This window comes from Carettochelys insculpta, chromosome 25 (assembly GCF_033958435.1).
Source record: "Carettochelys insculpta isolate YL-2023 chromosome 25, ASM3395843v1, whole genome shotgun sequence".
In the NCBI taxonomy this organism is placed as follows: domain Eukaryota; kingdom Metazoa; phylum Chordata; order Testudines; family Carettochelyidae; genus Carettochelys; species Carettochelys insculpta.
This window is the reverse complement of record NC_134161.1, coordinates 14692438-14720000: the sequence shown is the minus strand read 5'-3', so window position 1 is coordinate 14720000 and position 27563 is coordinate 14692438. Positions and strand designations below refer to the sequence as shown.

General features: G+C 50.0%; 1 protein-coding gene across 3 annotated transcripts in view; it reads right to left on the bottom strand.

Annotated features, from left to right (window-relative positions):
• Window positions 1-27563, bottom strand: part of ETS1 (ETS proto-oncogene 1, transcription factor) — a 127140-nt gene that overhangs the window by 31819 nt on the left and 67758 nt on the right. For all 3 annotated transcript variants that reach the window (XM_074976754.1, XM_074976752.1, XM_074976753.1), the window contains 2 exons: window positions 5505-5624; window positions 4253-4453 (listed from right to left, as the gene is read on the bottom strand). In XM_074976754.1, the coding sequence (XP_074832855.1) occupies window positions 4253-4453; window positions 5505-5624 (321 nt within the window). The remainder of the gene's footprint in view (window positions 1-4252; window positions 4454-5504; window positions 5625-27563) is intronic.

Below are 27563 nucleotides of genomic sequence, written 5' to 3'. Positions count from 1 at the left end.
ATCAGTTGCAAACGTTCAAAAATGTTTTGTTCAGAGCTGTGAATACTTCACTGTTAAGAACTGCCTCCGTTCCCAAGGGGTATGTAACTCTCTGAGATTCTACTTCATGCAGAGCACCACCCTAGCACAATGGAGCCCTGATCTTGGCAATTAATTTGTTAACTGTGCAATCAGTGCACATCTCATTTCATCCCTTCCCATCACATCAGTGCTTCCATGTGGAAGCTGACTGTGTCTTCCCCGTTTGGAAGCTGCACAGTTTCTGCCTTGGCTGCTCTGGTTACTGACTTGCTCATTGCAGGAGAAGCTGCAGGGCACACTGCGCCAGGACGGAGGCAGCGTAATGGGAGATTGCGAAGGGCAATGGAAATAAAAGTAGAATTGCTCTGCCTGGGTTTATTTCTGCTGAGGCTAGAGAAAAGCTAACCATAGATAATGCACATTCACTTGAAGGAAGCTAATTTTGGCCTCCTCTCCTGGGATTGCAGGGTGGAAAATATTCTCAAACAAAGGAAGGTTTTGTGGAGTGAGACCTAATCCCTAACCCTCTTTTCCCCTCCCCACGGAGTCTGCCAAGCAGCAGGGTGGGTGACCACAGGGAAAGGGTGGGACTAGGTTAAAAAGGGCAACTTTCAGCTAGGTTTACAGTCAAGCAGAGGGCATTGACGACTGCTGGTAATTGGGAGTTATTTTAGGAAGAAATTTGGAAAAAAGGCGACTGCAAACACGCAAATATATGAAGGAAAATCGCCCAGCTGCTGCCATTTTTATACCTTGCGCCGCCTGTGGTGTAGGTGACTCACTCGCTCTGAAAGAGCTAAGGAGAGAGGCATGTTAATAAGAGACTGTGAGGTTGTTGTGTGTCCTAATGTGACCTAATGCTTCTGGGTGGCTTAGTGAAGGTGAAGTCAAAAGCGTGAGGATAAACAGGCAAGGCCGTAGACCTGCTCTTCCTGAAGAGCATGGCAGGCTATGCATGGGAACAAACGGCTGATCATTACGAGTCTAGGTTTGGTCTCAATAGATGTTTGCTCAGTTCCCAGCTCTGCTCCATCGCTCTGCGCCTCAGTTTCCCAACTGTAAAACTCAGCAATATCTGTCATGTCCATTGGGATTTTAAGACCTAACAGGGTCTCTGTATTTGCAAGCACTTAGCACAATGGAGCTCTGATTTGGGATAGAGCTTTGAAGTGGTACTTTAATGTGAATAATAACACAGGCTGTTATAGAACTTGTCTAGTCCGGAACTCTCTCATCCAGCAACATCTGTAATCCAGCTAGATTTTAGTTAGCTGGGTGACCACTCATCATGGGTGTAGCCAAGCTTCGGTGGATCCCTTAAAGTTTGTTTCCAGCCACCAGTCCTGGCTCTCAGTGTTCTGTGCTGTTATCCAGCTGTAATTTACCCCTGAATGTCTTCTCAGAGCCCAGTAAGCAGTGAAAGTGTTGGTAATGCTGCAAGACAATATTGACCTCCTGTGGTCAGGCAAATTCTCTCATCCAGCACTGGTCAGATCCCAAGGGTGCCAGACTAGAGAGGTTCAACCTGTAATAATAATAAGACCTTCCTATTGACCCTATGAGAAGCAGAACTGGGTGCTCTCTTCCCAGTTTGGGAGTCAGATGGTTTCTGCCCTTTTTGTTATTCCTAAGTACTTTTTGGCCAAGGATCACAAGGTGATTTACAAATCTGCCCTTCTCAGAGACAGGTGGACAACTTTGTATTACAGACAGGGATACCAAGGATTGAAGGCACTACAAGATGGGGGACGGGGGCAAGCCTGGAGCACGTGACCTATGAGGAGAGGCTGAGGGATCTGGGCTTATTTAGTTTGCAGAATAGAAGAGTGAGGGCGATTTGATAGCAGCCTTCAACTTCCTGAAGTGGGGCTCTAAAGAGGATGGAGAGAGGCTGTTCTCAGTAGTGACGGATGGCAGAACAAGGAACAATGGTCTCAAGTTAAAGAGCTGGAGGTGCAGGTTGGACATTAGAAAAACTATTTCACCAGGAGGGTGGATGAAGCACTGGAATGTGTTACCTAGACAGGTGGTGGAATCTCCATCCCTAGAGGGTTTTAAGGCCTGTCTTGACAAACTCCTGGTTGGTATGATTTAGTTGATTGGTTGATTTAGTTGATTGGTATGATTTAGTTGGGGTAGCTCCTGCTTTGGGCAGGGGGCTGGACTCAATGACCTCCTGAGGTCCCTTCCTGCCCCAGGAGTCTATAATTTCCACAAGATGACACAGCATGTGTGGAGAACAGCTGGAAAGAGAACCCAGTTGTCCCGATTAGCAGTCCAGAGGATAAAGGGACAGCACAGAATCTTTGTCCTTGTCCTTGTCCTTGTCCTCTTGCAGGTAAAACAGTCAGTGGCCTGTAAAGAGCCTTCCAGTTTTCTTCTAAGGGCATCTTTCTACCTAGATAGTGACATGGCCTGTGTCATCACAGAGTCTGAGCACCTACACATATGAATAGATTTAGCCTCACAACTCCCGAGAAGCAGGAGAGCATTCTCCATGCTTTACAGGTGGGGCACCTGAGGCATAGAAACCCCTCAACTCCAAGGTACTTAAGCACCTCGTTCCCACCAAAATCAATTCCCAGCTCTGCTATAGATTCCCTTGGACATGGACATCTCCTGAGCACCAACCCAGTGCTTTACCCACAAGGCCACCACTCTCCCGTGGGCGACTTTACCAAGGGCTCAGTAAAAACTAACAGAAAAAGAAAAAAAGAGCTGAAAAGATACCAGAGCCAAAGAAGGAGCAGAAGAAACACAGCTGCTGCAGCTCCCACGCACACCCGCGTTCACCTTCTCAAACCACCGGAGAAAAGGAAAATTGGCAATCAGGAAGTAACCTCCATTTGCCAACGTGTTTCCTGGGTGACATGGAATCCCCCTCCCCTCCCAGCCACCAATGTCAGGCTACTGGCCACAGCAGGCGGAGCATGCAATGGACAGGTAATGCATGGACCTATGGATCTGCCCTAGGAAGAACTAGATGCTGCACTATGAGATTGTGAGTGGACTACACATTAAGAGCCCATTCTAATTAGTTAAGTGAACCAGGCCATAAACCTTGGGGAAATTAAGAAGATTACAACAGATTCTTGAAGTGAAGAACTTGCTTTAGTACTACGCTGAATTGGATGTGCCCACTGCCACTGTTCCTGTCTCAGTCATACAGCCATTGTGGTAGCTCTGTTCCTCCGAGATACCGTACCAAACACTTTGCATTTCTAAAGCATTCTGCCCTCCAGAGAGCATTTATGAAAATCAAGATCCACAAAAGGTAGTGTGCAGGGCCAGGGAGAGATTGCTTTACACACCCCCTCTGAAATGCGGCCACTTCTGGTGTGGAACATATCTGGTGTTTAACCACACCTAAGGAACAAAGAAAAACAGTTTCCAATTGCAACGGGTGTTTTTGGGTGTGATTCAGAAGTGTTGGCCTAGCTACCCCCGTTGATGTCTATGATTAAAATTTCCAATGAAAGCAGTCAGGCCAAGGGTGAATGCCTTGGAAAAACCCACCTTTCATTTCTAGGAATGCAGAATGTCCCTGCCTAGCCCTGGAATTCAGCCAAGATGCTGGCGTTAACACCCTTCCTCTTTCAAAGCATGCCAGCCGCTCTCCGCTGGCCACAGCTGGCCATCCCTTCTGCTTTTTGTTTTTTTGGAAAGACAACATCTCCAGCAGCACCTAATGCAGACTCAGGACTGTCTCCATTTCAGCAGAGTGGTGTGATTCCCCACGGTCACAGATGTACCAACACTAGCCCCTAAAAACAGCTGTGCATCTGCAGCAGCAAGGGTCCATAGATCAAGATACTCATCTGAGTGTGCACTGGAGGTCTGGCAGGATTGTATTCAGGGTGATTAATGCGAGCCATGGACAAGCTGCTATTTTTAGGCGCATGGTCAAGCTGAGCTAGGCTTGGTACATGTGCATGGGCTGGGAATCACACCTCACCCACTTAAAGGTAGACAGACCCTCAAGAGAGAAAGGCGCCAGCTGCACAGAGCCACAAACATCACTTCCACCCCCTCCGGTGTCTTCCTTAGAGGTCTTTCTTCCAAATATGGCCTCACTAGATACCACTTAGCTGATAGGTCAGGAGGCCTCACTGCAAAAGTTGCTGGTAAGTTACTGAATTCTACTGCAGTGAGACCCTGAGACAGGTTTTTGGAGGCCCTGAGATTTGGTTTGGTCCCTTGCTGTAGCCCATGTAGTGTTCTACTCAGTTACCTCTCTGCAGGATCTCCAGATGCTCCCAGAGAATATCTCCCACAAAGTCAGGCGCTAGCTCGAGGAAGCAGTCCTTGCCCAGTGCACAGAGGGCAGCCCCGTTCATGCAGAACTTCTGGAAATCCACATCCTTCAGACTGAACTCATTCACAGCCCACATCACCCAGTCCCGGACATGCGTCTCTGTCCACTGCTGTGGATCTGCACCAAGGGGTCACAGGAGAGACCTGTTAGTAAGATTTCTAAGGAAGTTAATAATCAGGAGTGTAGAGGAGTGACTTCCCGTGACCACTGAAATGCAGCTGCTTCTAGTGTAGAACACAGCAGATGTGGAATCACCATGTCTTGTGGACACACCGTATCAGTGGGGATCAAAATATTAGCAATCCCTAGAACTATTCAGACAGTAACAGATCCTCACAGATTTCCACCTTTGGGATGACACAAGTAAAGCATACAATGATGGTGAATAGCTTCAATTTAGCTGCATCCTGTAAGGCTGAGTGTTACTTTTGTTTGCTACTGGAGAGCTTTTCTTTGCTCCTAACCTTGACTTGAGGCAAAGTTTCTAACAGACTGTGGGCATCAGTCTTCCAGTATGGGTTTGTTTGGTTTTTTTTCATTCAAATCACAAGCACCTTGCAGGTTATGCCAATGGTCACCTGACACCTCTGCCCACCGTTCAAATTAAAGGAGCTGAAAATCTCCTGGGACAAAATATTCTTGTCCCAGTGGATAAAGGGTCCCTGTGCTGCCTCAAGAGCAGGGCTGGAGACAGATTTTGCTGGTCCCTGGGCATTGAGGAGGGGAGGGGCTCAGCTCTAGGACCTCCCTCCCCAGAAGGTGTGGGGCCTTGGAGGGAAGGGGTGGGGCTAGGGGGCAGCCAACTCTCAGCACCACTGAGCCCTCACCATGCAAAGCTCTGAAAATTACTAGGCCCCACAGACTCCTTCCCCCCACCACACCCATCAACAGCCCAGCTGAAGAAGGAGCACAATTAAAGGAGCATTCCTCACTGGGGCAGATGACAGCAAAGATTGTCTCGGTTTCTGAATGCGGGGGACGGAGATCACAGAGGTGGATCTAAGCCCTGGAGGAAAAAGCCAGGAACCAAGGTGATGGCGAAAGAGGTGGAACGGAAAGGAACGAGAAGTTTGGAGACGAGGCCATTCCAGATGAAGAAAAGCCTTTAGTCTGTCCCTGTTCTGCCTGTAGCACTGGGCTCTGCCCATTGGGCACTGCTGTGCCATACCTTTAGGGATCCCCAGCCGCTGCTGCTCTTTTGTGAAGCCGCTGAAGGTGGCCTTCAGTGCCTGGGACATCATTTCTTTACTGCTGGGAGTTAGCAAAGGCACATCTGCGCATTCCATATCTGAAAGAAGCAGAGGAAGAGGCAAATAAACAACTCCCCAAAGCTCCTGCCCCGCTCAGGCAGAGGATTAGGGGGTCTGGAGCCAGAGGAACTACACATCCAAAACCGAATCAGAAAAATAAGTGAGCCCAACAACATGAGCTAACACCTCTTCCCAGCTGCCTGATAACTTCACCCACACTCTCCAGTAGGACATCATGTGACAATATATCACATCCATAAGGCATCGGCTGGAAGTGGTGCTTTAACCGTATGCGCCGTCACTGGCCCATTTTAACCTGAGGGCATGACACTGTTTTAAGGATGCTCTTGGGTAAAGGATGCCTCTGAGTTAGAACAAGGGGCCTGATTCTTTTTCATTTATCCAGGTGTAAATCAAGAATAACCTTCCTGATGTCAAAGGAGTTATACCAATGAAAAAATTGCATAGTGATATCGATCTCTGCAAAGTGTTCTGTGCAAGAGCAAGGTTTATTATTATTCAAACAGGAAAAGGCAAACCTTCATATTTTAAACAGAAAACCACAAATCTATTATCTACACCATAATTATACTGTAACATTCAAATTGTTTATTGCACATGATTTTAAAGGATCTGCTCCAAAGCCCACTGAAATCAGTGCAGTCTCTCAATGACTTTACTCAGCTTTGGGCAGCTCCTTTAGGGCCTTCCTGAAAGGTGCTGAACACCAGCACATGCCACTGAAGTCAGCAGACGTTGCAAGTTCCCAGAATTATCCAGGAGAAGGATCTAATTTGGACTTTGGTCCTGTAGAGACTTACACTTGTGCCTCACATTAGGAACTGGGAGCATTCCCACTGCTCAGTGACAGTTTTTATCTGCTGATGTAATTTGCAGGATTAAGGCATTAGTAACAACTTCCGGGGCTTCCATTGCAGTTGTGTCCCAATACACTGGCAAGTCATTAGAAAGCGCCTCATCTCATTTCTCCATCCAAGTTTCTTGTCCAGACTCTCACATGCTGTCAGCACAAATGCTTAATGATGCTGCTGCTTTGTATTCCTCCCAGGCCGGAAGAATCACTTCCACTTTTGTTCCCCATCAGTTACACTTCCAGGTTCACATCCACCATCCCAAAGGTTGCAATGTCTGGGTTGCAAAATGCCACAGGATTCTTGTTTTAAACAGGTTTGATTTACATGAAAATTTGAAATACATGTAGATAGAGCTAGGTTACTTTGAAGTTTATTTTAACCAAGCCTACACTCTGGACCAGGACGCCCTCGTTTTTATTCCATCCGTTGGCAGAATAAATCTTGTTACGTGCACCAATGCATGTGCAGAGGTGCAACATCTGCAGAAACACATGCTGCCCGCTCTGGGTGGCTGTTGGTGCTCTGATAATCACCTGATTCTCTCCTGGGCAGCTGCCCAAGTGTTCAGCTTACAGCAAACCCTGCACTGGCTCTGGTGGGAACAAAACTTCATCAAACACTTCACCTCCTCAGCGTTTTCGGATTTCACACTCCCCCCACCATGGTGTGCATTTGGGGCCTGATCCAGCAAAACACTTAAGCCTATCCTCATTTGTATGCCCATGAGTGGTCCTACTGCCTACAACCAGATTACCTGGATTCTTAAAAGAGGCAGAGTGTGCTTCAGTGGTTTGCTGGACTGGGGCCTTTACAGAGCACTATAACATTCTGATTTTGTGCAGCCAAAATAGGATTCCGCTGGTGCAAATGCAAAGGGGGATCGATAGGCTGACAGACACACACACTCGGGCTCCGTCTACACTACAGCCATCTGTCGACGTAAGTTACTGTCTGAAGATATCTTCCAACAAAAATCTGTTGACAGATCACGGCCACACGGGATCACTCTGTCAATCTGCTCTGTCGACAGAGAGCAGCCAGAATGCCCAGCCTCTCTCTCTGCAGAACCGCCAACCGGTAGCCCAGCAGACACGGCTGCCCGGTGACCCAGGAGCTCTGTCTGAGGACGGAAGGCTACCCGGAGCGTCCACACTGGCTTTCTGTTGACAGAGTCTGTCGAGACAGGCATTCTGCCTCCTGGGGCAATGGCGGAATGCTGGTGACAAAAGTGCTGCATTCTATCGATTTAGTGTTGACAGAATGCATTTGTAATGGGGACGTGCCGCAAGTTTTGTCGACAAAACTCTCTAGCGTAGACGTGGCCTCAGGATTCAGGTAGAGTAAAATCATCAGATCTAAGCACCATCCAGGACTGAGCTAGCACAGAATTTGCTGCTGGCTACCCTACAATGCAAGAGCTACACAGACATCAATCAGTTAAGCCTCAGACACCCCCCGTGGAACCTGCTTGCATAGAAAAGGGAAAAATATTGTTAGCTGAATACTTCAAAGTGCCCCAAAAGGTTTTGATTAGGTAAAAGCTAAAGGGCAGGGGAGTCTGTTGTCCCAGAGCTTGATTCCCTGCCACAGATCCCAGGGAACAACAGAGCGGAGGGGAGGGAAAATCACAGGGAATCCTGGAAATAGAGCCTTCGGAACAAGACGCAGCGTGACGAAAGCCGAGCAGAAAAGCCATTCAAGGAAGGAGGCAAACAAAGAGCTGGAAAATCCCGGCTTAATACAGAGTTACATAATGCACAATCCATACAGTGAAGTAATTGCTGAGTCAGTAACTGAGCAATGCATGGCCACCCCCACCACAGCCAGTGGTGTCAACCCAGAAACTTTGGATTGTGGAGTGAGACGCATTTATAAAACAAGACCCACTTTGGTTTTTCAGACTGGTTGCAATAAAACATTGTTATATATCTGTGAGGGAAGAAAACCCATATCCCCCTCATTAGAGATCTGATCCTGGATGTGCTTACTTCTCAAACACACTCCTGAAACATAATGTTACTGCAGAAGGAAGTCACCATAAAATAGTCATTTCCAAGCACTTTACCCTGGCAGGACTGTCAGTCTCAGAGCACTAGAGGAAGAGAGCTCAGATACATTTACAAATGGGGAAACTGAGGTACGGAAGGGTGACAGGATTTGCTTAAGGCCAGTGGCAGATCTGAGAGTTCACCCGAACATTTTGGCAACACAAAAGCTTTTCGATAAAAGGGACCTTTTCATCCCCAAAAATTCCATCTGTGTCAAAACATAATTATTTTTAAATGAATTTCTGGATGTGGTTGCCTGAAACTACAAATTTTAGCTCTTGCTGATCTTTTTTTTTTTCCCCTGGGTAGCAGAGAAACTCCAAACAGTGTTACTGAGGCTATGCTTACCCTATCCCCACCCCCCAAGCACCCTAAGTTACACTGGCCTAAGAGCCACTGAGGACAATGCTATGTTGTCAGGAGAGTTTCTCCCCTGACATAAGTACTGCTGCTTGGGGGTGGAGTAATCAATGGGAGAGCTATGCTGCTGTAAGCTCTCCCATGTAGCCAAGGCTGTACGACCCTTTCAAAATGGGTGTGTGAATTTCAGCCCCAGGTCAGCAACGCACTTAATTTTCAGCACGTGCTGAAGTTCCGTGGACTTCCCTGGCCGTTAAGTATGTGCTGTGTTGAACCAGGCGCGAGTGAAAGGTCTGCACCAGGGGTCAGCAAGCCCTGGCACAGGCAACAAAAGAAGCACTCAAGCTGACTTTCATCAGCACCAGAGTCAGGGGCTCAGTCCTGCCCCTCCACCCCCACGCGCAGGGAGCTTGCACAAAGCTAGGCCGCCTGTAGAATAACAAAAGACCAGATAATGCCAAACACCACCTAACCGGTAACCAAATGAAGATGTTGCAAACAGAACTCTAACTGCCTTTAAAAATTATCACTGGCACTTGGACCATACTCAGCGGCCTAAAAGTCCAATTGTGACACTCCGTCTCAGAAAGGATGCTGACCCCTGGTCTAGCTGGCTCTGCAGATCTTGGGTCCCTATTCATCCACAGAGCCAATGCAGCCCAGCAACAAAGCAAGCTTTCTGCTCCATTCCTGAGTGGAAGCATCCCTGTCAAGCCCAGAGAGGAGAGTTTGGCCTTCGCATTCATTCCATCTTTGGTCCCTCTTTGGACAATGCCCAATGAAAGCCAGTTGGGGGTGGGGGCGGGGAGGGTTGACAATACAGACAGCAAGAACTTGTGCAAAGGCCGGTCATCGGCAGGTAACAACCTCCATTCCTCAGAGCTGGAAGGATTTCAGTTGGTGATTTACGTGGTGAAAGGGTCTGAACACTCCATGACCGTCCGAGCCTGCCAGCCACCCATCTTTACCTCATACTTTAACACTAAAAATAGAAGCATGTTCCCACAAATATAGCAAGGGGCCATATTGTCATACAACTGCACCTGCTATCTCTGCATGTTCATATCCCCATATCTCTGCAGGCCCAACTGAATAACTTCAGGAGCGTCGTGCTCTTTACACAGGCAGGAGGATGTGAACATGAAGACGGTCTTTTCTTTCTAATGGAGCTATTCAAAGGGTTGGTACATCAGTGGGACCCTCTAATGCTCCTGCCCTGTGCTTATGGGGAAACCCTTTGAACTCTACAGGAGTCCATACTAGCAAATCTTATTGCAGGTTGGGGTTGCGGCCCTGCACAGCAACTGGATCAACCCTCAATTCACATATTCAGTTCTGTGGTCCAGAGTGATGCTACAAGAGTCCCATCTCATTCCTGGATTCAGACACGCAGCTTGGTCTAAACACAGTCCCGTCACAAACCAAACAAAGCTCTTTCACCCTTGCAACTGCTGCTTTTAGTCATGGCATGTAAGATAAGCAGTTGGCTCTCAAAGAGGATCCAAAAAGGCTAAATCAAATCTGGTTCTTGCTTTTTAATGCCCTTCCCTGTGAATCGTTCCGACCGGTCATCCTGCTGCTCATCTACTACAGCTTACAGAATTCCATGCTCTGAGAACATTTAAACTGATACCCTTCTCTCCCCAGCCCTACTCCATTCAAAATTCATGGCTCAATTCTCCACTCACTAACGCTACAGAATAAATCAAGCAGTTATTTGTTGTGACAGGAGAATCAGGAGCTTAGAAAATAGGTAACAGACTCAAGAGCTGCATTCAGTTATTTCCTGGGTTTGTGAAAGAAGGTTTGAAGGAATGAGCAGGAACCCCAGATATCTCACTATTCAGCTCCTGTTTGAGAGAAAATGTGTCAATGCACCTTTCCCTTCATCATCACGTTACTGTACTCTTTAATGCTTCCACTTCTCTGCTTTGCAGTTACAGGGACCACACAGGCATGCATTGTCCCCTCCCTTTAAGCAGGCTAATTACACGGCAGTTCATTGCTTCCTCACTCTGCATGATTTAAGATTAACCTAAGAAAACAGTCTCTAACCGTGTTTCCTACTGAATCAAGGATGTAAACTTGTGCAAAGTAGAACTCTGTAAGCTGTGCTACAGGGACCGAGAAGGGAACATTTGGGGGTGCACAACTGCGATACTGTGGGAATATTGTCACCATTTTATTACAGGCCAATTCCCGTCTGCAAAGTTGTTTTGTGTGTGGTCTCCCCACCGGTTCACATTTCTAGAAGTTTGCACCAAGAAAGCTGGATAAATTTGAGAGCCTGGCTCATCAGCACAGGTCACTTAAGGGAAAAGTGGTCTAAACAAAGGCAGACAAAACCTCACCATATTTATCACGAATTTTTAGTATGGGACTAGAGAATTGAAAGAAGTACAAAACCTTAAATTTCCAAATGTGTTGTTTCACACACAGTGCTAGTTTCTTTGTTGGCAGGTGCACAATAGACTCAACGTGCGTTCACATGTTCTCTTGTATTTTTTTCCTATTGACTCTGTAGCTATCAGTAAAGCAAACTCTCTTTGGAACTTCAACTTGAGCCCCGATCCTGCAAAACCACACTAAGCCTGACAGTGGTAACTGCCCAGAGTGCAGTGGCAATGGTGTTGGGTGAAGTTATAGACATGAATAAGCCTTGGCAGGACTGATACGTACAGTTGTTGGCTAGTCCTGGCCAGCCAGCTGATTGGGAGTTTCTTGCGGAGAAGAGATTTCTCTTTACCTCAGTTCTGCCTCCCTTGGTTTTGAGATACCATCAAGGTCTTTTTGCACCTTGCAACCAGTCTGTATTTCCCCAGAGTAGAGACCAGGCTTGATTTTCCTCCCACTGGCACAGACGCAATCCCAGTGTGATCACTTCTGATTTACACCAAGGTAGGCAAGAAAGAATTCAAGCCCAAGAGTTTAGTCTTCCATCATCAATCCCAGGGCAATGTCACATGGCAATGTGGTGAGCTGGTAGCAGGAGCCCAGAGGTCAGAATAAAGAACTTCAATAGCAAAGACAGATGAAGCTAAAGGCTGCTGGTTCTGTTTTTGTTGCCACCTTAAAGTTGGTTCCTAGCACTAAACCGGAGCCAAATATTATGTGCTCCTCTAAGTACCTCCCTGTCCTCACACCACACAGACCCACCACAAGGGCTTAGAAAGGAATTATCTAGGCACAGGGGAGTTAAACCAGGTCAAACATTTGTTTCTTTCTTAAGCTTCCCTTGGAATTTGCAGCATCATTTAAAAGCAACAGAAAACAGACTAGAGTACTGGTCTACATGCTGGTCAAAGGATTCAGCAGTCTAATCCCAGCACTGATTCATTAAATGGCTTCATACCAGTGACTAGAATCTTGTCTGAGCTGGGATAACATGTGCTGCTGCACAGCAGTGCTATGAATAATGGACCACGTCTCGTTCCTTCAGCCCCAGTTCTGTTGCAATGCCTCTAAGAAACTAGACTCAGAGGGGTATCCATGTTAACCTGTATCTGCAGAAACAACAAAGCGTCCTGTGGCTCCTTAAAGAGTAAGGCTGCATCTACACTCGCATGTTTTTTCAAGAAAGCTAGGCTTTTTCAAAAAAACCCACAGAGCGTCCGCACGCAAAATGCGCTCTTTCGATCTGATATCGAAAGAATGAGCCCTTCTTCCCGCAGCCATTTTTCCCATGGCCCGCAACCTCTCCCAGATGAGGAAGAGCGTCTTTTCCCAAAACAGCCTCTTGGAAAAAAGCATGTGTAGATGCTCCGCAGGCCCTTCTTTCAAAAGAATAGTACTCCTGGCACCGCATTTTTCGATCCCTGGCCCATTCTTTCAAAGGAGCGGGGGCTCTGTGGATGCTCATTATTGACAGAGCAGATCAATCTTTCGATCCACTTTTTTGTGTGTGGACATGATCTTTCAAAAGAAGTTTTTTAAAAGATCTCTTCTGGAAGAACTTATTTCAAAGGATCGCTGTAGTGTACACATAGCCTAAGGGTATATCTACACTACAGAGTTATTCTGGAATAGTTTATTCCAGAGTTATTATTCCATGATAAATTATTCCAGAATAACATATCCACTGTACAGGGAAGCCCCAAAATAAGCAAAACCTGTTCCAAAAGAGTGTGTCTACACTCAATAAGCCTATTTCAGAATAGAGCCCCTGAAAGCACTCTAAGCTGAAACAGGCTAGGTCTACATGGCAATGTTATTTCCAAATGACCTATTGGCTACGTCTACACGAGCCCCAAACTTCGAAATGGCCACGCAAATGGCCATTTCGAAGTTTACTAATGAAGCGCTGAAATGCATATTCAGAGCTTCATTAGCATGCGGGCGGCCACGGCACTTTGAAATTGACGCACCTCGCCGCCGCGCGTCTCATCCCCACGGGGCTCCTTTTCGAAAGGACCCTGCCTGCTTCAAAGTCCCCTTATTCCCATGAGCTGATGGGAATAAGGGGACTTCAAAGTAGGCGGGGTCCTTTCGAAAAGGAGCCCCGTGGGGACGAGACGCGCGGCGCGTCAATTTCGAAGTGCCGCGGCCGCCCGCATGCTAATGAAGCGCTGAATATGCATTTCAGCGCTTCTTTAGTAAACTTCGACATGGCCATTTGCGTGGCCATGTCGAAGTTTGGGGCTTGTGTAGACACGGCCATTCTGATATAGCTTATTTTGAAATAGGTCCTATTCCCTGTCTATGCAGCCCCTATTATGAAATATCTATTTTGGTATAGGCACTATTCCTTTACAGAATTTGAAATAAGTCGTCTGCTATTTCAAAATTATTCCAATACAGCAGTTTTGCTGTGTAGACACTCACAAAGTTCTTTTCGGAATAGCAGCTCTTATTCTGAAATACCTCTGCTGTGTGCACACACCCTAACAGATTTATTGGGACATAAATTCTTGCGGGTAAAACACACTCCATCTGATGAATTGGAGATATGTATCTCCAATCCCCTCTGCTGCATCGGTGTCACAGAACTCCTCACTGTTTCTAAGAAATTAGTTAATTCACAACAGCCAGCTTGACAAGCACATCAGGAATTTGGACATGTTGGAACTATGAGTTTATTAAGTGTTCAGCAACTAGCACAAGAGGGCTGTGATCCTGTAAGAGGCCCACTTGGCAGCACTGCACTAAAATAATTTAACAAATGCAGAAGCTGTCAGTCAGACAAGGCCAAGGTGGTTTTACCAACACATCCAGCACCCTCTCCCTGTTACAATCTCCACTGTAGCTAAAACTGCTGGTGGAACATGCCTGCTCCTGCTTAAATCAATGACAAAATTCTCCTTGATGCTAAAGGTGAAGGATCAGCATCTTTAAAGCAAGGTTTTATGGACTGACTTACATGGGCCAGTGGGAGCTGTGGTTGCTCTGAAAATCAGGCTGTTTTCTTCTGTGGCTTAGCTGCCCCATGTGTTCGATTCTGAGAACTGATTCCTGAGGCTAAGGTTTTCCAGAGTGACGAGAGATGGGGAGGGAGGGCGGCTAAGCATCAAGCTCTTTAAATGGGCCTGATTTTCACAAAGCGCCAAGCCCACGCCCTCTGCCGATCAGATCTGTTTCAAGAGGCTCAGGAGGGGATACTAAAACCCACCTTGTCTTATTTCCAAAAGCACCTGGGACATCAAAATCCAAAGACCACTTTTATTATTACCAATTATTTGCAACTAAGCAACCTGGCCAGGGACCGCTGGGCATGGCAGGTGATTTATTAGGTGTATTACTGTGGCACCTAGAACACTAGTCATCCACGAGGACCCTGGTGGCTAGGCGCTGTGCACACACAAACTAAAAAAGACAGAGGGTCTGATTTTTAGGTGCCCAATGCCCCTTGAAGCCAATGGTCATTAGGCACCTTTTAACAAAAGCAGAGCTGGAGAGATTAGGAGAGTGAATGAACAAAGAGGCTGGGTGTCCCACAGTTCCCCTCCCACTGACGAGCACATGCTGTCCTGCCCTGGCTTCACATTCATGAACTCTTTATTCCTGTCCAGTTCTTAAGAAACAAGGAGGCTGAAAATTTACAAACTTTAGGGCTTTTGACCTCAAAATGCAAGTGCCTCCGCCTGATCTGGTTGCTTCAGCAAAATAAATAACATCTGGAAAAAAACAAGTCAGCTACTTAGTGGGGGAGCAGAGTCATTTTTATCCCAGGCTTCCAGGCAGAGGCAGTGCCCCTGCAAAGCTCCCGTTAGCGGTTCATTTTCTTTCCCACCAAAAGCACCAAGGTGCCCTTGCCCAGCCCCTGGAATTGTACACAGTAGCCTGCGCATCTATGGATGTTCAGTGGCTCAGAGTGGAGCTGGGTGACCTGGCTGCTCCCCTGCCTACCCCTCCTGTCCTTGCTCTGATGGATGGATGCAGAGGTCAGGAACCCTGCGTGCTGTTGTCCCAGGTAAAAGCGAAATGTCCCCTGCCCCCTCCAAGGCCTCCAAACACTCCCAGGCTAATCCAGCAAGATGCCTGAGATTCTGCTGCATGGTTATCAGGCAGAAGGCCGAGAGTGGCCTCCGTCAGGGCAATGCCCCTGCCCCAGAGGCGCCTGACGCCAAACAGAGGGGGTCGGTGGCTAGCAGCACATGACACCAGGCTGCCTGGCAGCACAACTGTTTGGTTTGGCTCAGCAGCAGCGAGGCCAGGCTCCTCCAGCTTTGACAACACAGCTGGTCCCTGCCCTGAGGAGGTTAGGGTGCGACAGGGTGACACGGGAAAGGCACGAGGGTCTGGGAAACCCTGAGCAGCGAGAACCTGGTGGGGGTCACAGATGCTGACTCGCTCCTTTGGGACACCACAGAAGGTGCCAGCCATGAGGTGTGAACTGGAGAATTTGGAAGCAGGTGGTGACTGAGGGAGACATGGAAAGGGACAGGAAAAAGGACAGAGGGATAAGACTGGCATCCAACTCACCCCACGAGCAGAGAAAAGGCCAGCAGAGCAGAGCTGGGAGGAAGATGGATTCCCTCTATCCACCCTGACAGAGAAAGACACTTAGCTCCAGCTGATGATTGTGTGCATAGCCCCTGAACCAGTGGCAGCTCTGGTCTGTGCTACCCAGATGGCACCTCCAACACCCTGTGTGCATTCTGTTCCAGAACAGACCACGGACCCTAGGATGGTAAAGAGAATCTAGAGACCCTAGACACCTTGGAGCGCCCCAGCCTGCAGGAGCTCCCATCTTGGAATGAGCCGTCGACCGACGGATCTCATCTCCTGCGACGCCGTTGGTGAGTGAATAAACCAATCCTTGATTGGCAGAGCCAATTACAGGTGTCACATAAAACCTCATCAACTGCGGGCGTTCAACAGCCTGCTCTCCTCTTTCCAATGAGCTCTCAGCCACACACCCTGCTGGGGCTGCCAAATCCCACCCCCACCCCTCTTCCTTTATGGGCAGACTCACTCTCCATCTACCCGCTGCCACCCGCCAGCCAGCTGAAAGTCAGGCGGGCTTTTCCCTTGACCTCTCCACACCCCTGCTGATCTGCTGTCCATCCCCTTGCTGGTTCATGAGGGAAAGGGAGCAGAAGGTTGATCATAGATGGGGCAGGGGGAATGCAGAGACTGGCTCAGGTGGCCTAGACCCATGACTCAGGCCAGGTTCTCCAAAGTGACTTCTGAGGCAACTTAGGTGTGGGCTTCGCAGACACCCAAATCCACCCACATCTTCAAGTGGAGGACAGGCAAAGCTGTACCCCTTTGTGACCTGGAAGACTGCAGTTTCCAAGGGCTCTGAATGGGGAAAACCCTTCCTGGACTATGCACGTGACCTGGTGCCAAGGAAGGAGCCTCTGTTGCTTTCACAACAGCTGTCAAGTCACAGGTGGGCTCAGCGCATGACATGCCCATGAGAAGAGGCCTCCAGACCAAGATCCAGTAAAGCCACTCACTTCACACAATGAGCCCTTGACCATGGCACTTCAGCAGGAAAAGACAGGGCCTGCCAGATGGCTGTTCTGCTGAATGCCTCCCCAAATTCAGCCTGGCACCTGACTGCCAGAGCTGTTGTAAATGCACGTTTGTTTAATTTTTCCTCCTCCATCCTTCCTTTAAAAAAGAGTCCACAAGCCAAGAGTCACCCAGAGGAACAGGGTGGAAAGAATCCAGACAAAGCCACCCTAATCTAGACTTCAAGAAAGAAGACACAGCCCACTAACTGGCCAGGTGCAGCATTTAGAAGTTCAATCCCGAGACAGATGTGGGGAAATCCTAGACCTCTCTCCCGTCAGATGAGGAAAAATCCTGGTCTGGATGTTTGTGCCCTCCCATGTCCTCTGGCCATCCTCCTCTGCCCACTCTGCAAGTTTGTGTGCAGAAAGTAGGGGATGCCTGAGACTGCAGGAGATGTTTGCTTTGAGGACCTCCCAGCAGTGGTAGTGAAAGAGCTTTCTCCTCTGCAACTCCCGCCACCAGAAACCCTCTCACTGTCTGCTGTTGCACTCTCTAGGGCGGAGTAATTCAAGGACTCAGTTCATCTCTAGGTTGTTTGGAAGCTGCTTGAAAATATCCCAGCCCTATTCTATGGAGCTGTGCCTCCAAAATACTGCACCATACCAGTTCAGAGGGGGCATGGGGGCGATCCAGAGAAGGAGGAGGAAGGACGTTAGACCTTCAGGCCTGAACGCTAGCGCTCACAGGTTTCTGTGGGTGCTAAAATAGAAGAACCCTTCTTGTGCTAGAGTCCAGGTTAGACTGTGATTCACCACAGTTCAAGCCTTGCACTCCCAGAATACCACCTGAACACCCTGCCCTCTCCTAGGTGCCTGGCTGTGGGTGAGGGAGAGGGCAGGAACACCCAGCTAAATAGCCCCAGCTGAGCCCCTGTTTATTTAGGCAGGACCAGGCAAAATTGGTCTGCACTTCCGAATTTATGTTAACAAGCTTGGCTTCAGCTTCCCACGCAGGAAGCAGGCGCTGAGCCAGTTTGGGCCCCTTCAGCCCAGAGAGCTCCAAACTGAGGGGCTGGAGGAGAGGAATGAAGCTTGGGAGAGGGGCAGAGACCGGATGGAGAGAAAGAAGTGGGACTGGATGGAGACAAGAAGGAGAGTGGCTGAGTTGGAGAGGGATAGCTCACTGGTAAGAGCATTGGCCTCGTAAACCCAAGGTTGTGAGCTCAAACTTTGAAGGGGCCTTTAAAGGTTCTGGGGCAGGTTAGATTGGGAAAAAAAAAAAAAGAAAATCTGTGAGGGAGGGCACTGGACTTGATGACCTCTAAAGGTCCCTTCCAGCTCCAAAGAGATAGTTATATCTCCATGTTTCAGTCATGGGGACAGAGTGCTGAGGAGAGATGCTTTAACCCTTGCTCAGAAAACCGTCCTTCTGGGGAAGGAAGAAAGAAAACAGACTTTAGCTCTTTCCATTCAAAATAAATAATGTGAGGAGGTGGTGGGATGGGGTTAAGGCTTTTTCACAAACAGGGAAAAATAAATATTCTGGGTCAGAGATGAAAGCCAGGCTTCAAAAAAGGAGCGAGAGCAGAAACAGACACCCCATATTGCTTAGCGCGGCAGAAAGAACAACAAAGCCAGCTTGCTTCCGGCGTGGCGCGGCGCAGCTTTCTTATGGAGATGGGCAGGGGGGGGAAAGGTCCTTCCAAAAAAATACATTAAAGGTTTGGAAAAGGTCTTCTCCGCCTCTGAGAAAAAGATCTGTGCTATGTTTAGACCCTTTGTGGCCCCGCTAATGCTGCTGGCCTCCTAGGGAAAGATGGGGTCACAGAAATGTCTGAGGGGTGAGACTGAGAGTCCAGGTTCCTTGATTCATAGAATGATAGAACACCAGAACTGGAAGGGACCTCAAGAGGTCATTGAGTCCACTCCCCTGCGCTCACCCAGGACAAAGCACTGTCTCCACTATCCCTGACAGGTGTCCATCTAACCTGCTCTCAAATATCTCCAGTGATGGAGATTCCACAGCCTCCCCAGGCAATTTATGTCAGGGTGGTTAAACACGAAGTTAGGAAATTTCTCCCTAATGTCCAACCTAATCCTCCCTTGCTGCAGTTTAAGCCCATTGCTTCTTGTCCTTTTCTGTTCCCTTCACTGCACAAAATGATCAGGTTAATTTGATCTGCTAGATCGGTGTTCACTGCAATCTGGTGGCCCTGCAGAGTGGAGAAACACAAGGCTGTAAGACACTGTAAGTCCAGCCTCTGCCACATCCCACCCACCCCATCTTTACCCACGATTGGAATCTTTAACGGCTCATGAGCTGCCCTGTTCTGCATTGCAACACCTTGTATAGTGCCAGGGTCCCTTGTGGGAGTGTTAGACTGAATGGAACCATACTGATCAGAATAAAGGGAACATGATTTAAATGGGATATGGGTGGTGGGAAGGGGTGGAAGCATGTCTAGATAATTTGGCTTCTAATTCCATGTCCCTCCATTGGAGGTCTCCATAGAAACTGGACAAGAGATGGTGCCCTATCACCTGCTCTCCCATACACTATCACTAGCTGCTAGCAGAGACCAGTGCTCCCTCAATTTTTTTTCCATCTGGGGCAGAATAAATTTTGTTATGTGCACCAAGACGTGTGGATGTACACCACCAATAGAAACACCTGCTGGCCGCTGTAGGTGTTCTGCTAATCAGATGGGCTGTACCCAAATCACTCCTGGGTGGCCACTCAACGACTCAGCTTACAGGCAATGCTGGCAGGGACCAGAACCAACAAGGTCTCCAGATGCCATCAGACTCTCAGCAGATGGGCACCACTCCTTTAAAGTTCCCATGCAAAGGCAAGGTAGGACCTCTCCAGGTTTCTTGTCCCCTTCAGGATGGAGGTATTGGACTGAGTGCCTTGGGCAATGAGGTCCCCTGTTTATCCACAGAGGTGCAGTACACCAGGACTTCAGTCCCTGAAAGTATGATTCAGCCCATGCAAAGGGACACAATATGAATGAGAAGTCCTGTGCCATCTTATAGATTAACAGATTTATTGGAGTATAAGCTTTCATAGGCAAAGACCCTCGTCGTCAGATGCATGAAGTGGAAATCCCAGAAGCAAGTATAAATATGCAGGCACATGAAAACAGGGGAGTACCAGTCAAGAGGAAGGCCAGAATTAATGAGGTCAATTCAGTCAGGGAGGATCTGGCCCACTTCCAGCAGCTGATGAGGTGCGAACACTGAGAAAGTAGGGCTCTTAGCACTAAAATCAAATTCAAAATGAAATTCCCCTCTTCAATGCTCTGTGCTCACATACAGGACACACATAATAAAGCCTTCTCTACCTGTGATCCCTCAAGGAGAGAGGTGGGCAAACTACTGCCCTGTGGGCCACATCCAGCCCCCCTGGCCTGTTAATCTGGCTCTCAGGCTCCTGCTGGAAGGGCATGGTCAAGGGCTTGCCCCACTCCACCCACTGCTTGAGCCAGGGAGCACACGTGGGGTCTTGTAGCACTCTGACCCCACCCACCAGCTCAGAGCACAGGCAATGGGTCAGAACTGGTGGTGTTGAGGTGTATGCATTTTGCCAGGGTTCCCATTTGCCTCACCCCTTGGGCATGCTCTTTGGCCCAGTGGCTAACCTGCCACAGGCGCAGGTCAGACCAATGAGCCTTGGTGATCTGCCATGCAAGTTGCCTACTCAGATGGGGCCCTTTGGCCAAAAAGTTTGCCCACCCCATGCTAGTAAAATTCTGAAGTTCACAGTCTAACTAACTCCTTCCCACACCCACAAACCCTTGGGTCTGTCCTCCCACACCCAGCGCTGATGTCCTCCACTAGCCCATCACACTCTCCCAGCCAGACTCCGGCATCACAGCCCCACTCTCCTACCCAGGGAACGCAAAGGACAGAGATACCCCGCGTCTCAAACCAGGCCATCAGAAAGGAGGATACTTCAATCTCAGGCTGCGCCTACATTACACAACTGTGTCCATCTAGCGGATGTCAGCACATGGTCCCTGTAGTTATTAAATCGCTTGTGCACGTGCGTATTCTTGTGGTGGCTGAGCACATCCTCACCAGGAGCACTTGGCTCCGTTGTGCTGTCAGGATGGAGCACCGCCTGCACTGCAAGTAAAATCAATTCCTTGCTGGTACAGAGAGGGAGCGGGGAGGAGACACCAGCCAAGGCGAGGCAAGGCAAGGCACATTAGCTAAACCTGACTAGTTAGTGTAAACCCAGCCTAGGGGTGTGGCTTCTTCACAGCACCCAGGGGTGGTTACCTAGCAATTCCCATCCCAGAGTTATCGGCCAGCACTCCCATTGCCCAGCCCCAAACCCACTGTGACTAGCAGCCAACGTCTCGGAGACACAGCTCTCTACTGCCAGCGCCTGGCCCTCAGGCTGAGTCAGTGGTATGGAATGCCAGACACATGGCGGAAGAGAGTCTTAACCACCCTCAGGCTAGGGTGACGCTCCACGGCAAACATCTCTCCCCTTCCCTCCCCCATCGGGCTCATGCAAAGAGAGCCCACGTGCCGGCACACGAGCGCAAGCCCCCGCACATCCAATCTCTGGGATGCTGGTGAATCCTGGTGCAGCTAGACCTGCTAGTGAGATGACTGCCTGGCTGGGAAGAGGGAGGTGCTCGGTGAGCTCAGGTGAGGTTTAACACTGAGCCTCTAACTGGGCAGAGGTGCTCTGGGCTCTGAGCTGCCTGGAGGCTGTTAGGGGAGCAGACCGAGGTCACACCTTTGCGTGGCAGAGAGCATGCGGCCTACCGTCCGGCATGACTTCTGAGACGCAGCAAGCCGGGGCACCTCCCAAACGTGAGAGCACTTGGAAAACCAGGAAGCGGGATCCAGAGCTCCCTCCCTAGCTCTGCGGCTGCAGACGCTTGCAGCTCATGCCTGCCCCACCTTTGCTTCAGCAAAATGAGCAGCTGGGACAATGACCAAAAGGGAGGTTGCTGGGAGGGAGTATGCGGCTGTAAGGTATCAGGTCCCCCTTGCATCTGTACAAGCCCTTTACTGTTTCACCGTTCCTGGAAGAAGGCCCCTTTCTCTTATACACGGCTCCTGCAGCATCTCTTTCCATGCAGTGTCTACAACTCCCCTCCCTTGTGGCTTCACAGCTCTGGTACCCAAGGTGGGTAGATGAAAGCTAACCTGCAGCAGCTGCAAGCCCAAGTGTGACTGCATTGTACATGTATCCTGAGAATTTGCCACCATCCGGGGGAGTCGATGAGAGAGGACAGGAAGTGTGGAGGAAAGAGCAGTGACTGTAAGTTGTGTTGTCTTGGCTGTCTCAAGCACTTGGGTTGCGTCTCATCACCCTGACGTTTGGCCAGCCCGCTTCTTTTCCGCTCAGAGACTTTCCACCAAAGTTGAGCCTAAAACCTACCTCCTTATCGAGAGCATTTTTGCCCACCCAGCACCCCCAAATTTACAATGGAGGGCAGGCCGCACTCTCCTCCTCTCCCCTCCCGCTGCACTGTTCTCATCCACGGTGGCCCTATTTTGTATGTAATAGGGTTTAAAAAAAAAAGGAAATCAGACAGCTATGTCTTTTCTTTTAAATCAACTAATTGCAGTGTCTTTGCAAGCAGATCAGGATTGGGAGGCTAGAGTGTGGCTGACAAACCTCAGGGGGGTTTGTTCACACCAAATAATCTTACACCAAGCATAATGGCTAAAGCAACGCACGGCTCCTCTGAAAAAATAACCAATGCCCTAGTTATGGATCAGAGATCCAGGCTTGCCCACGGGGAGCGGGGGACCAAGTGACAACTGCTCCGGAGGCTAGCAATACACAAGGGCCCGGAGCTTCTAGCTGCCACTGCTACTGCAGCAGTGGCAGTGGCCAGAGTCCGGGGTGCTTTAAATCGCTGCCAGAGTGCCATGCAGTATGCTCTGGGGCACGGCACTGAGAACTGCAGAGGGGCTGTGCTGCACCCTGGCCCTGCCCTTTCTAGACAAGGTCCGGCCTCTTCTGGGGGTGTGAAGCAGCCCTCCCCACCTCTGCCCAGGGGCAGAAGCAGAAAAAGTATCCAAAAGGTTACTTGAGTAAAAGTGCCGCTGCTTTGCGAGGGGATGTACTTAAGTACAAGTTCCAGTTGTCCCTCTGGAAAACTACTTGAGGAAAAGTACACATGGGTCACATCTAGCTTGTACTCAAACATCCTGAGGCAAAAGCAGCTACTCACTCCCAGCAGCAGAGCAAACCCTGCATCCCCACACCAAAGCACATCTCACAGGCATTCACCCGAGCACTGGCCCCGGGCCAATTCCAGAGGACAGGTGGGTTTGCACAAGTCCCCATTGCAGTCTGAGAGTCAGGCCTGTGCTGCACCACGATTGATGCTCCCTGGCGAGGCAAAGAAGGGAGATTTCTCTGCTGTGGATGACAAATATTTAGAGTCAGTTTCCTGCTGGATGGGCAGCCTCTGTCTGGCCACAGAGCAGGCACAGCCTGGGCAGAAGCAGGGCGAGCATAAAGGCACACATCCCATTCCAGCTATGAATGCCATGCCAGCTGCAGGAGGGCATCTGAGTTGCCCTCTCCATGCCCTGCACAGCCCTAAGCCTCTTGCTGAGCCTGCAAACCAAGGGGCCAGCGGTGGTGATTCCTACACTGCATGAACCTGTCTGCTGGGAAATGGATGGGGCTCGTCAGCTGAACTGGCTGACGGCCATCCCGCACTTTCTCATCCACTGTAATTATTGCTGGAGCGAAGTTAGTGCTGGCAGTAATCCTCTGTTTTGCTCTCTCTTAGGGCTTCCGCAGGGATCCTCAAGCAGGGGCCATGACCCCATGGCTAGGAGGTCTGGCTGGGTCACAATGAGGCACCCCATCCTGTCCTCCCCAGAGTGGTGAGCAGGAGTCGGGGTGCGTGGTGGCTCCCAGGTTAGATCCCAGCTATGTGGGAGAGGAAGCCGCCAAGACAGGATGGTCCAACGGTTTGGGTGCCCGAGAGAAGCACTTCATCTCCGTGCCTTGTTCCCTGGCTATACAATAGGGGTAAAACACAGTCCTGCCTCCTGGGCAGGTTGGAAAGTGGCGTTAGTGACAGCGAGGTGCTCGGATGATACAGTAACAGAGGTAAGAGTGATACCTCAGAACACATGCCAGTGGCCCAGGGCCACTCCGGCTGTGTCGGAGCACTTTTCCCAGACTCCGCCTCCCACCACCCTTGCAGTGGGGCTATGTTATTCTTCTCCTGCTCTGTTACGTTTGCACAGAAAGGGAGACTACAGCACTGAGAGACAATGGTGATTTTCCAAACACAAGCGGCAGGGAGCTGCTCTCATCTCCCATCCCTGGACAGCAGCACAGGCTTCCTGAGCCCAGGCCATCCCCCGATTCTTGTCCCTTATAGCCACAAGGGGAAGCCACCCAGGCAAGGTACCAGGTTTGCCAAGGAACAGCAAGCTGACCTGCTGTGGCCTCCCACACGAGAGGGAAACAGACCACACCGAGCCTCGGACACCATATAGTCCCTTGCTAGCCCTATTCTCCTACCAGGGACAAAGCAAACACAGGGAAGAGGAGGAGGGAGTTAGCAGTGGAGGGCGGCTAGAAATGTGGTCATTCTCACAGGGCTGCCCCGACAGCCTGACCTGTCCCAGCCTCCACTCCATGAATGACTCTGAGCAGGAGTTATGTCACTTCCCAGCCTCCTCCTTGCCCTCTCAATGGACAGCTGGAAAAGGCTGGGTGGGGAGGGAATTCAATCAAAGCTTCATTTAGCTCCCTGGAAGCAAGGAGAAGAGGCGAAGGTACACATGCTAAGGAATTACAGCTACTCTGCTCCCCAGAGCTAACCAACTGTTGCCTCTTTGGCCAAGCAGCTCTTGAGGGAGGCATATGTGGGGAGAAGGGGACAGAGGAGTGTCCCTCGGCTACTTGGGATCTAGGGGGCCTTGCCAAAGGGACTCTGGGAATTCTCGGCAGATTGTAACCAGCTGTGGCAGGGTTTAGCTCAGGTCTGATTGGATAACTCAGGTGATTAGTTATGAGCAGTGGCTCCTGTCCTCTCTCTATCACCATGTGCAGTCAGTTTAAAGTTCTCCCCACTTCATGGCTTACACGAGATGGGGCAGAGGGAATCTGAGGAGCTGCAGTCCAGTTCCTCCTGGCCTGTAGCCAATCTGCGACTACTAGCAATAAAGCTCTCCACTGGCTGGTGATGGGACACTCGATGGGGAGGGCTGTGAGTTACTGCAGAGAATTCTTTCCCAAGTATCTACTTGGTGTATCTCACGCACATGCATGGGGTCTGGCTGAGCCTCAGATCAGGTGTCAGAAAGGAATTCCACCCCAGGTCAGAATGGCAGAGACCCAGGAGGTGAGGAAAGGGGTGAGGGTGTGGGGGGATTTGCCTTCTTCCACAGCATGGAGCACAGCTCACCTGCCAGTTTATATTAGGGCAAATGGTGGAGTCTCTGTGACCTGAGGTCTTGAAATCAAGATCTGAGGCCTTCAGTAAATCACCAGTGGTTAGAAGTCTACTGCAGGAGTGGGAGGGTGAGGTTCTGTGGCCTGCAGTGTGCAGGAGATGAGATTAGATGATCATGATGATCCCTGCCAACCTTAAAGCCTAGGGGTGTGTCCGTGTCACAGCCACAGAGACGCCCATGCACACAGCCATGGACCCTTCCACCACTCCCAAAAGGTCACAAGAGCAGGTGGAGCCAAGGCTTTTGTGAGCTTGGGCTGCATCCGCAGCTAGAGGCCAGGGAGGCTGCTGGTGTGCGGACACCACTGCCTGTCGGTGACCCATGTTAATGTTTTCTTGTATTACCCTGTGTCTTTATGTCCCTCTGCTGTCCCTGGTCTTGTACTCAGTTTGTACATGCCTCGGGGCAGGAGCTGGTCTTGTGTTCGAGCTTAGTACAGCACCTGCCACAATAAGGGCCAGTTCCATGACTTGGGCTCTTAGGCACTCCATGCTCCAAGAAGACAAAGGGGTTCAGACCTGCAGGGTGGTCCACATGGTGCCTTTCACCAGCCCCAGAGCCCAGGGAGACACTGCAGCCACCCTCCCTCCCAGGCAGCCAGCGCAACTCAAACTGCTGGCAAAGATCTCGGTCAAGGCCCTGATCCAAACCCCTCTGCAATCAATGAGAGCCTCTGTCTTTGACAGGCTCCGGGTCACAGCAGGTTGTGCCTTGCAGCTCTCACACTCGCGCTTTCGGGGAAGCAGACTTCTGTCTTTTCCTGCCACGGCATCCATTGGTCTGGTTTCTCTCCCTCTGCTTACGACTGAAACACACAAATGCCCCTGGGGCCAGCTGCAAGCTCATGATTGGGGTGACATTCTGCTCAGGAGTGACTGTGCAAAAAGGAGGCAGGGTCGGATTAAGAACAGGTGGGGCCTCAGGACAACAGTCACAAGGGGCCCCCCAATATATTAAACTATTACTGCAACATCATTATTTATGCTTTAAAATCCATTCATGCTTATCATTACGTAGGATGCCTAACAACATTACACTTACATTAATTTTAAAGTTCGAATGGCATGACACACTTCTGTTTGATGAAAGCGAATTGTTTATACAAAATGGAGTTATGGAGCCTGGGGGCCCCTCACGCCTGGGGGCCCTGGGGCTACTGCCCTTATGTTAATCCACCCCTGCGGGGCAGGAGGGAGACAGTATGGCAGCTCCCTGAGAAGCTCGGGAGAGGCCGTGGCCGTGAGCGTCCATCTCTGGCTGCCGTCCAGCACTGAGAGAGGGGGAGAGGAGGAAACTCGACAGAAAGGCAGAGTGGCAGACGGGGAGAGAGAAGGTGAGAGGGAAACTATAAACGCAGCAGACAGGGCCACCGCTGGGCCAGCTTGGCTTAACGGGGCTCAGCGAGAGACAGTCCCCGCGAGGGAGCAGCGACTCCCCCAGGGCTAGAGAAAACAGGGCTCTAAACGGTGCCTCAGGCTTGAGGCGAGGAAAAGGTTGAAAACGCACAGAGCGAAACAAGACGCAAGACCAAAAGCAAAACCCGAATTCAGACTCTGGGCAGGGCTCCTGGCCCTGAACCCTGGGTCAGGCTGCTGGCTCCAGGCCCCTGACTGCCTCTGCGCCTTGCCAAGCAAGAAGCCGCCAGCAGCTCCCACAGTTTGGCTTGGCTCGGGACTCCAGAGGTTGGGAAATCATGACTCTTGCAAGGGCTCTGACGAAGGCAGTAACACAACGAGCCCCATGACCGTAAGGGGCTCTTTTTGGAACAGTCTCTTCTGAGACAAGTCATGGGAGAGTTTTGTCCCTGGAATTTGCTCCGGCAGCTCCCATTGGCGGGGCGCTGCTGACTCAAGAGACAGCCTGGCTCTGCCCTCCAGATGAGTAAATAAATCGCCATGAGGGGGGAAGGGGGGAGGTTCCACATCAATGGCAGCATGGGATGGAAGGGGAACGGGTGGGGGCATGGAGCTATGACTCCTCCAGCCCTGCACGCTCAGTCAGATGAGGATACGGCCCTGACTTGGCAGTCCATAGCTGCTGCTTTGTAATGCACGGAATTAGTCACTGGATGAGTGGGCATACCTACACACACACACACACACGCCCAGCTGTTTCAGGACAAACTCCCCACGCTTTTTCTCCCCCTGGATTTTTATATCCAGAGGCCAGATTCTGGCTTTCATTGCAGCCAGCCAACTCCAGAGCAGGGGCACACAAGGTGGAGGGCAGTGTCCCTCGGGCGGGGGGGTATAATTTCATGGGGGGGGGGCACGCAGCATGATTGGCTGCTGGCTCTCAGGTTCATCCATCTCATTACATTGTTGAAATGCGCTGCT